At 64.5% G+C, this 9,984-nt stretch overlaps 1 protein-coding gene across 2 annotated transcripts in view; it reads right to left on the bottom strand.

Moving 5' to 3' along the window:
• Window positions 1–357: 357 nt before the first annotated feature.
• LMNA (lamin A/C) overlaps window positions 358–9,984 on the bottom strand; it is a 22,161-nt gene continuing 12,534 nt past the window's right edge. For both annotated transcript variants that reach the window (XM_040635791.1, XM_040635790.1), the window contains exons 2-12: window positions 6,720–6,876; window positions 5,278–5,403; window positions 4,871–5,041; window positions 4,647–4,772; window positions 3,964–4,184; window positions 3,646–3,871; window positions 3,280–3,387; window positions 3,049–3,168; window positions 2,562–2,651; window positions 1,566–1,835; window positions 358–1,274 (exon numbers count right to left, since the gene is read on the bottom strand). In XM_040635791.1, coding sequence (XP_040491725.1) covers window positions 1,248–1,274; window positions 1,566–1,835; window positions 2,562–2,651; window positions 3,049–3,168; window positions 3,280–3,387; window positions 3,646–3,871; window positions 3,964–4,184; window positions 4,647–4,772; window positions 4,871–5,041; window positions 5,278–5,403; window positions 6,720–6,876 — 1,642 coding nt within the window. In that variant the 3' untranslated portion in view covers window positions 358–1,247. The remainder of the gene's footprint in view (window positions 1,275–1,565; window positions 1,836–2,561; window positions 2,652–3,048; window positions 3,169–3,279; window positions 3,388–3,645; window positions 3,872–3,963; window positions 4,185–4,646; window positions 4,773–4,870; window positions 5,042–5,277; window positions 5,404–6,719; window positions 6,877–9,984) is intronic.

Raw genomic sequence — 9,984 nt, 5'->3', positions numbered from 1 at the left:
TGTCAGGTACGTGATGGCTGGAGGAAGGGAGGGAGGGAGGAACGCCAGGCCCTCCTTCAGGCTCTGCCTCTCTGAGGGACTTGTGCCATAGGGATAGCCCTGCAGGGGGAGGGCTCGGCTTACACCAAAGCCTCTCCCCACCAGCCACCAGAGGACCCAGATGTGTCCCTGAAGTGCTCCGGGGCCTCAGCTCATCTCCCCCAGAGCAGGGGTGAGGCTGGGCAGCAGTGAGTGTGAGGATGCAGGTGACCACGTGAGGTCTGCGTGTGTGTGTGTGTGTGTGTGTGTGTCTGTGTCTGCCTCTCGGAACACACGGTGACGCCCATCGACAAAGACAGACACCACAGCAGCCAGGGATAGAAACAACTAGTGTATTGATTTGGGGAGGAGAGAAGGGGTGCAGATGGGAAATGGGGAGGCAAGGGGCTCTTTAGTGTTTGCCAAAACCACTGACACACACCCTCTAACCCTTCTCACCTTCCTCCTCTGGGATGGGGCCACAGCCAGCTCCCACCCTTTCTAGTACCCTCCTTCTCCCTCCTCCCCTGCACCCACTTCACCTTAACCTCTAGTAACTGGGCAGAGCCCACTCTTCCAGCTTCCAGGTGAGGCAGGCTCAAAGAACCTTTCTCCCCCTTCTCCCACCGCATTCCCATCTCTTGTCTAAATACAATACAGAAAAGCAAGTGTAGCTGGTACTGGGCAGCACAAGTCACCCCGGGGCTGGGGGCAGGGGTGGGGCTGGGGGGCGGGGCAGGCACAGGAGCCTCAGCCAGGTGTAGTGGAACGATGGGGGGGCCCGGCCAGGGGCCTGGCTCAAGCCTCCTCCCTCGGAGGCTGGCAGAGAAGACTCCACACCTGCCTCTCAGGCACCATGTTCATGGGGTCCCCGGGGTGGGGTCAGCAGGCAGGGCAGAGAAGCAGAAACTAGGCTCTGTAAAAGCATCCCTTTCCCTTGGCTTCTGAAAGAAGCCCTCTTTGGTTTAAGGCAGATATGCGGTGGGGAAAAGCAAGGGGAGATTGACATAGATGCTTTTTTTTTTTTTTGCTTGTGTTTTTCTTCAGTATAAAACCACTGTAGAAAATAACTTCTCTTAGAAAAAAAAAAAACAAAACATAGAAGAAAAAACCAAAGGGGTATTTTCTTTGGCTTCAAGCCCCCTCCCACGAGGTGCAGGGCGGGGGTAGGCATGAGGTGAGGAGGAAGCAGGCGGCCTCCACCCTCACCCGGCCTGGCAGGTCCCAGATTACATGATGCTGCAGTTCTGGGGGCCCTGAGAGAGAGGAGAGAGGGGAGAGAGAGAGATGTGAGCGGCGGCTTGGGACCCATGGCCCTCCCTGGACCCAAGCCCTGCCCCTGCCCTCTAGTCTGGGGCTCAGACAGGAGGGGCAGGACGCAGGAGCCGACAGACCGTCTAGGACCTGGGGCTGAGGGGAGGAGGCTCCCACTCCCCCGGGCTGCGGAAGAGAAGGCCTCCCCCCCACAGGGCCCGCCCCCTTGTCCTAACCCTCAAGGACCAGCATCCTCTCCTAGCGGCTGTGGAGGCAAAGCGCTGACGACTCACCTGGGTGCGGGGGCTGGAGTTGCCCAGGAGGTAGGAGCGGGTGACCAGGCTGTCCCCGAAGCCGCCACCCCCACTGCCCCCCACACTGCGGTAGCTGCGGGTGACCGTGACACTGGAGGCAGAAGAGCCAGAGGAGATGGATCCGGCCACCTGGGCTCCCGAGCTGCCGGCGGAAGCCTTGTCTGCAGGCTGCCCGCACGTCCCGCACAGCACGGTGCGGGAGCGCAGGTTGTACTCAGCGGGGTCCCCCGAGCTGCTGCAGTGGGAGCCCTGAGGAGGAAGACAAGGCTCAGGCGGGACACGGTGAGTCCGGGACTGCACGCTCAGGCCCAGCACCCGGCTCTGCGCTCCTGCACACACCGCCGCCGGGCAGGGAGGCGGGTTCTGTGCTCCGAACCGGACCGGAGGGAGGGCCCCGGCTGGGAGGAGGGGACGATGTGGCAGGGCAGAGGGTCAGGAAGACTCGGGGACAGGGAACTGGAGCTGTGGCTGGACTCCGTCCCAGCCACTCGAAGCTTAAGAGGGAGAGGAGAGCGAGCAAGCTTGTAGGGCAGCAGGCATGCAAAATTAATGGGGCGCGGGAGATGTGAAGAGAACGTTCTTGCAGGAAGAAAGGGGAGAAATGAGAGCCCGGCATGCAACAAGAATGGGGAAGAGAAAGGAAATGCGTGCGACAGGAGTGGGGGGAGAGAAGCAGGGCCGGGCGCCCCACATCTGTCCTCCCGTCCCCTTCCCGGCAGACAAATCATCCAGACCCTGTCCGCTGCTCCCACGGGAATATCCCGCGGCATCAGAAGTTCCCACTCCCGTCCTTACCAGCCGAGGGGACCCAGACACCTGGGCTCCCTGTTCAAGGTACGGGGGGAGAGAAGAAAAGCCAGGGCAGCGCGTGAAGTTCCAAAACATTCTTTAATGAAAAGATTTTTGGCAAGGGGAGGCCTGGCTGGGTGCCCCAGGGCGGGCTCGGCCTCAGCCTCAGCGGCGGCTGCCACTCACATGGTGGTGATGGAGCAGGTCGTCTCCATCCTCATCCTCGTCGTCCTCGACCACTGTCACCGAGCGCACCAGCTTGCGCATGGCCACCTCCTGCCGGGGACAGGGGACAGGGCCCAGGGGTTAAGGGGTCGGAGCAGCTGCACTCACAGTGACCACCTGTGGTCTGCTCTCCGTGCAGCCCATGCTGTCCTCCTCAGCGCCGGAGCGGGGGGCTTTCCTTCCCCAGAGACACCATCAGGCTCCCTGGGTAGGAGTATGCTTCTGCCCTTAACGATCCCCGCTGCCTACCCCCCCACACCCCCGTGCTGCAGGGGCGGGCATCTCTGGGTTTGACCACTGGGTGGAGAGTCTGGGGCCCGGGGCTGCACCAGAGGGAGTTAGGACAGAGTGGCCGGGGGAACTGGCTCCCTGGGGCTGGGTGCTGCCAGCTCCAGTCTGGCCGCAGGGGAGTCCCGTCCAGCCAGAGGCCAGCCCGCAGCATACTCACTTCCCCAGTGGAGTTGATGAGAGCCGTGCGCAGGCTGTTCCCGCAGCCCCAGGTGTTCTGTGCCTTCCACACCAGGTCGGTAGGGGGGCTATGGGTGGCCCCGGCTCCAGCAGCCCAGATCTGGGGAGGCAGGATTAGAGAAGGGTGCTCAGTCCAGTGCGCCCATCTCAGGCCAACCCCTCCCCACCCAAGGCCACCCCAGGGTCCCGTCTTGGGGACCCAGCCACTCACCGTCACCACCTGCCCAGCCTTCAGGGTGAACTTTGGTGGGAAGCGGTAGGTCAGCAAGGGGTCATCTCCATTCTGGCGCTTGATCTGCCAGTTGCCCATGGACTGGTCCTGCCGGGAAGGAAGGGAAGGGGAAGGTGGGGAGGGTCGTTGAGGCTCCCCGGCCCATCTTGCTCACGGGCCTGGCCAGGGCCCCATCAGGGAGAACAGCCGGCGTCCGTGGACACCCAGGCGGTCCCGGGCATGCTGCGGTTCAGCAGTTAGCCTCTCGCAGCCAGTGGAGGGGCACCCCTCCGTCCCAACGCCATCCCTTCCTGCTGGGTTCTCTCCCTCCCCGGCTGCAGCCCGCGCCCCAGCCCGGGGGCCCACCTCGCTGGACTTGTTGCGCAGCCGCACGAACTTGCCCTCCTCGTCCACCTCCTCCACAGCCACGCGGCCGCTGGTGCGAGCGTGCTGGGAGAAGCTGCTGCTGCGGCTCTCGGCCGACTCCAGCTTGCGTTTCTTGGTGATGCTGCCGGTCCCCTGCGTCTGCGAAGAGTGGGAGGAGGCCCGGCCTCGGCTGCGCTGCGAGGTGGGGCTGGGGGACAGGCGCAGCCTGGCGAGGGGACACAGAGGGGCCTCGTCAAGGCGGGCAGCGGGCCAGGGGCGATGCTGGCACCCCTCCCCCCCGGCTCCTCCCCGACCCACCTCTCCTCCTCGCCCTCCAGGAGCTTGCGGTAGGCATGGATCTCCATGTCCAGGGCCAGCTTGATGTCCAGCAGCTCCTGGTACTCGTCCAGCTGCTGCTGCATCCTCGCCCGCATCTCCGCCATCTCCCGCTCCTTCTCGGCCAGCAGCCGCCGGCTGGTGTCGCGCTCACGGGCCAGCGAGTCCTCCAGGTCTCGCAGCTTCGCCTCCTTGGCCGCCAGCTGGGCGAGGGAGCCAGGGTCAGGTGAGATCCCGGGGCCCGGGACGGAGGGGCAAGCCGTGCCCCCACGGCCCTCCCCCGGCTCTCTGGCCGCACCAGAGCCTGCCAGGGGCCCTCGCGTGGGCGGCGGTGGCCCGGAAGCCTTGCCCTATCTAACTGAAATCTCTGGTTCCGAGGCTGGAACCTGCTTCCTCGGGCCATGAACGCACAGCCAGCCAGAACATGGAGCCTCGCGGAGGGTAAGAAGGGCCTCCCTTTTCAAACGGGAAAACCAATGCCCTGAGGACCAAAGGTCATGCAGGCCAGGGGACAGCCGGTCCTGGCCCAGCAGCCAGGTCACCTGACTCTGAATCCTCGGCTCCACACTCAGTCTGTGGTGCCGGGCGCGTGTTCCGCGTCCCTCACCCATCCCCTCCCGTCCTCAGACTTCCCTGGCTGGTGGAGGGGCGGGCGGGGGCAGCACCTGCTTCTGCAGCTGGCTGAGCTGGGCCGAGAGGCTGTCAATGCGGATGCGGGACTGCTGCAGCTCCTCGTGCGCGGCCCCCACCAGGTTGCTGTTCCTCTCAGCTGACTGCCGGGCGTTGTCCAGCTTGGGGGAGAGCACAGGGTTAGGACGCCTGGAGCTCCCGCGCCCAGGGTGGGCAGAGGCGGCCACGGAGCAGGGTGGGGTGGGGGAGGGCCAAGCACCTTGGCAGAGTAGGTCTTCTCCAGCTCCTTCTTGTACTGCTCCACCTGGTCCTCGTGCTGGGCCCGCAGCTCCTGCAGGGCGTCCGCCAGCCGGCTCTCAAACTCACGCTGCTTCCCGTTATCGATCTCCACCAGCCGGGTCTCGTGGCGGCGCTTGGTCTCGCGCAGCTCCTGGGAGGGACACGGAGCCAGGATCAGAACTAGTCCTTGGGGGGTGAGGCCCAGGTGGCCAAGCCCCCTGCCCAATCGTATGCCCGAGCGGAGCCTCTGTCACCCCCATTTACCTGGGGGCTGGGGGCTGGACACCCCGCACTCCACACCCACTAGTACAAGGCAGTCGGGCGGGAAGGCCTGCCCCCAGCACAGCCCCAGCCCCGCTCCTCTGGCCCGCAGAGCACCGTCCCCACCTCGCTGTAGATGTTCTTCTGGAAGTCCAGCTCCTCCTTCAGGGTCTGCAGCCTGTTCTCGGCGTCCACCCGCCGCAGCATCTCGTCCTGGAGCTGCTTCTTGGCCTCACCCAGAGCTGCCTCGAGCTGGAAGGAAGGGGGCAGAGGTCAGGGAGAGGGGCCATAGGGATTCAGAGCTGCGAGGAAGCCAAGAGTGTCTGTGTCCAGCACACTCCTTTACGTGCAGAGACAGGTCCGGGGGACTGAGTGCCTCGGCTGTCACTGAGGTCACGGTGTCTCTGCACTCACAGAGACTGCCCTGGCCGGGTCCTGCCTCCATCTCCGGCACGACACGCCGAGTGCTCTGAAGCAGGTGTGTCCAAAGCACAGAGGAACACAGGCAAGAAACCAGAGTGCCTGGGGTGGGGTGTGCTGCCGTGACTGTGGGGCGGGGAAGAAGAGCCTGTGCGAAGGCCCGGGGGTGGGAAGGCACACTGTGGCCCGCACCGTCCTCAGGAGGATCAGTCCTGCCAGATCCGGCAGGCGGGCTCAGGGGTGGTGACATGGGAGAGGGGCCGTGTGGGAGGGCAGGGGCCGACCAGGAAGAGCTGCTCCCTGTCTGCCACAGAAACATCTCTGCAGTTGGAACAGCATAGCACCTTTCCTGGATTTTGGTCTCCGAAAGCCCCGCTGGCCAGTGCAACTGGGAAGGGCTGGGGTCAGGGTGGAGCTGGAGGCGGGAGGCCTGGAGGGGAACGGCCCAGCCCAGGCTTTGCCCTCAGCCCGCAGGACTCTCCCATCTGTCCGTCTGTCCCGCACACTGCGGTGGCAGGGCCTGGGAGGGGACAGAGCCCATGATGGGAGCTGGGCCACCAACGCTAGTCGTGACCCTGCTCTGAGCAGGGGAGGCTGTGGAATTGGGAGCAAGCCAGCTTCCTGGATTCTGTCCCTAGCCCAGGACAGGAGATGGGAGGACAGGAGGGATGGCGAAGAGTTTGAAAGCAGACACGACCATACGTGCGTCCGGTTCATGATTAACCCCTCACTCCCGACTCAGGTTCTGTCTTCCAGAGGGACCACGGCTCTCCGACAGCACAGCCAAACCAGGAGGGACTGGGGCCAGGCACGGCTCCTTGCAAAGTTACGTGGAAGTGGCTGTGGGCTATTTTATTTATGAACATAAGCTCTGCACCCTCCGCGGGGCTCCACCTCACGACCCCGAGATGAAGAGTTGCACGTTCTACCACTGAGCGGCCGGGCGCCGGGCGGTGGACTAACCCCCCCCCCAGGCTAGACGCGGGGGAGCAGAGGAGGCTGTGGTACGGGGGGCACGGGCCTCGATGCCGCGTCCCTGGGACGGGACACACGGCTACCTCGGAGAGTAACTGGGCTGAAAGGCTGAGTAGGGAGGCCTGCACTTGTCCAGGGCAGGCAGGGTCATGGCGGCCAGAGGGCGGCCTCACCTTGGCCACCTGGCCCCGCAGGTCATGGAGCTCGCCCTCCAGCGTGCGCTTCTCGCTGAGCGCAGTGCTCAGCGCTGCCTCCTTGGAGTTGAGCAGAGCCTCCAGGTCCTTGAGCCGGGCCTGGGCGGCCATCAAGTCGCCCTCCTTCTTGGTATTGCTAAGGAAGCAAGGGAAGACTGGGTTTAGGGGGAGGAGTCTGTGTCCCCAGGGAGAACCGGCCCCCCCAGGAGGAGCCAGAAGTCACCTCCGACGAGGCCAGGCCAGCCCAGCCCAGCTGCGGGCCAGGCTTGCTTGTCCCCCAAAGTGCCAGGAGAGGGCGTCCTCGCTCTGGGTTTGTTTGCATCTGCCTGCCCCTGGGGCTGGACTCGCACTTCTCCCAAGGTCCCCCAAACCCCCTTCCTGCTTCTCCACCCTTCCCATGACTCAGTAATCAGGAACGTGCCTGGGGCCAAACGCAAAGAGCAATCCCACGAGACGAACACTTTTCCCTCTCTCTCCTCCCATTCCTTCCCCAAGAGACAGGGCCACCTTTGTCTGCTGCCCCTTACCACACAGGGCCTTAACCTTCTCCGACTCCACCTACCCTCCATTCAGCCAGGCCTCCCTCCCTGCAGGGGCCCAGACAGCCAGGCTCCCAGCTCTGGGTCCATGCCTCCCTACCAGTTTGAGCCACAAAGATACTGGACACCTCTCCTAGCCCTTTTTACACACACCGGAGATAGTCTGGTTAAAACTCAGGGAGCAGGACAGCTAGGTATGGTACTGACCCTTCCGCTTCTCAGACCCAGGCTCGGTCCCCTGATCCGGGCCAAATCCAAGGGTTCCAGCAGCCCTCCCTCCGGGCCTTATCAGAGCTTGAGAGAATGCCAAACCCTACCCTTCGGCTGCAAGCCTCAGCATCTGGCTGCATGTGTGGCCCCTGGGTCTAGGGCCCATCTGGGCTCCAGCCTTGAACCTCCCTCCTCCATAAGCCGGGTAAAGCTTTAGCCAAATAACCAATTAAACGGGACTTGCCTCTGCCACCTCCCTCCCTTTCTGGGCCCCCAATTATTTTTGCTAGACAGTGAACTAGAGATGTAGAGGGATCCAAACCTCTGGGAAACCCAAGAACTTTCCAGATGTGATGATCCCTTCAGCAATATCTGGTGAGAAAAAGCAGCAGCCCCAGGGAGTGGAGGGAAAGAGCGCCGGGCCTGGCCCAGCTGCCACCAGCTGCCACGTAACCCGTGAGCCCTGAGCACGAGCCGCAAGACAGGAGGGGAGAAGGAAAACCAAACGGGGGGCTGTTCTGTCGTGGCCCTGCCAACATTTTTCTCCTCCACAAAAGCCATCCGCTCCAAGACGCCCAGCGGTTCCCCGTGAGGCCGCAGGAGCCCTGAGAGCTCTGCAGGAGGCGGCCCAGACAGGCGGCCTTCTCCTGCCACCGGCTCAGGACTTTCCAAATAGTCACTGGTCTCCAGCAGGGCCCCACCAGGAGGGGGACACGGTGACACCCAGCTTGGGGGGAGGACACGAAGACCTGGAGGGGCGCCCCCCCCCCCGCAGGCTTGCTTGTCTGGACCACTGGCCACACCTCAGAACAAGCCTTTTGAGGCAGCAGTGTCTGTCTCCCGAGAAAAGAGGCCCTTCCAGAACTGGAGGATGTCTCCCCTCCTCCGTCTCAGCCAGAAAAGCTAAAAATAAAGTCAAAACCCAGCTCAGGTTTTGGCTGCCATCCGGCCCAGCCCCTGGCTGGGAGCACAGCCCCAACTTTCCATGACTTCAGAACTTTTCCGAAGCCGAGCCAGCTGCAGGGGGAGGAACGAAGAAGAACCCGCTGGTAAAGTGAAGCCGCGCGGCCGCTGCAAACTCGGGCCCTGGGCGGGCTCCAAGGCGGCAGGGCCGGCCCCTCAGAGGGCCTGTCTCCCCTGCAGGCCCGCGCTGGGCCGCTCTCTGACGGAGAGAACTGGAAGGAGCTCCCCGGGGGGCCAGCGCTGGCCCGCCTCTCACAGACGAGGACCCCGAGGCGCGGAGGCGGCAGGACAGGCCCCGGCAGGCGGTGGTGGCCCAGGGACGGGGTCACAGTCAATCCTGCCGCTGGGGACCCCTCCCTCCCCTGCGCTGCCCTCCTCTGCCTGGGCTGGGGAAGCAGAAGGCTTCCCAAGGGCGCTGGCGGGAAAGCGGGGCTGGGCTGAGCACGGAGGAGTGGCGCCTGCCCCCCGGCCAGTGCAGTCTGTCAGGCTCGGGGCACCCACGGCTGGGGAGACGGTGGTGCTGGGAACAGCGGTAACCCCGTCAACAGGACGGCAACCGCTCCCGCGGCCGGTCGTGCAGCAGGCACTGCTCTGCATGCTGGGGCTCGCTCCTCCGTCTGCACAGCCACCCCGCGCACCGGCGCCCTCACCGTGTCACTGAGGACACTGAGGCACAGAGACTCCTGTCCAGGGGCAGGCAGCAAAGCGGCAGCCCTGCCCCTAGGACGGCCTCCAAAGCACCAAGGGGGCTATGTGCCTTTCCCTCCCGGGGCCACAGCAGAAACCACCAGCACGGAGGGCGGGGAGGAGGGCCCTGGTGGTTTCCTCCATCGGGCTGGGGAGCTCCCATCTGTGGGGAAGAAGCCACTATCAGCCACCGCTCATGACTCAGCCCTCAGGAGCTGCGGCCAGGGGGCCACACGAATACCCCAAGAGACAGCTGGGGGCGGCCTGCCCTCTCCCCTGGCTTGCAGGCCTAGTCCTACGCCCCTGCTTGGGGTTTGAAGACCCAGCAGGGACCCCAAGCAGACCCTGGCCGGGTGGTCAGCACCTCAGGAGCCAGGGCCACTAGGGCTGGTGGGGAGCGGCGGGGGGTGGGGTGTGGCGGGAGCTGAGAAGGGTGGGGACGCCCCCCCCCCCAGCCGGTGACTCATCCCGGGCACACAATACCCGGGCAGAGGTCGGGAAATCCTCTAGCACTCACAGGGGAGACCCTGACTTTGCCCACGTCCTGCCCCAGCCCTCACGTCCAGGTTCCGCAAGCACAGGACAGGCTGCCTCCCAGTGGCCTCATGAGGCTAGCGGGCTGGGCATCCTGTTTCTGCCTCTTCCCACAGGGGGCAGATCCCATCTCAGGAGGGAGCGAGTGGGCTGGGGAGGGCAGGGTGCAGGCAGCTGCGGCCCGAGGCTGGGGGTCTGCAGGGCAGACGCTGCAGGTAGCGAAGCCCGGCTCCAGGGCCACTGCGGGCCAGGCCTCAGGGGCAGCAAAGGGGCCAGGTGGGCACCAGGCCAGGTGCAGGACCACCCACTGA

This window comes from Ursus maritimus, unplaced genomic scaffold (genome assembly GCF_017311325.1).
Source record: "Ursus maritimus isolate PB19 unplaced genomic scaffold, ASM1731132v1 scaffold_2, whole genome shotgun sequence".
NCBI lineage: Eukaryota > Metazoa > Chordata > Mammalia > Carnivora > Ursidae > Ursus > Ursus maritimus.
The sequence above is the reverse complement of the archived record's forward strand: the minus strand, read 5'-3'. Positions and strand labels throughout refer to the sequence as shown.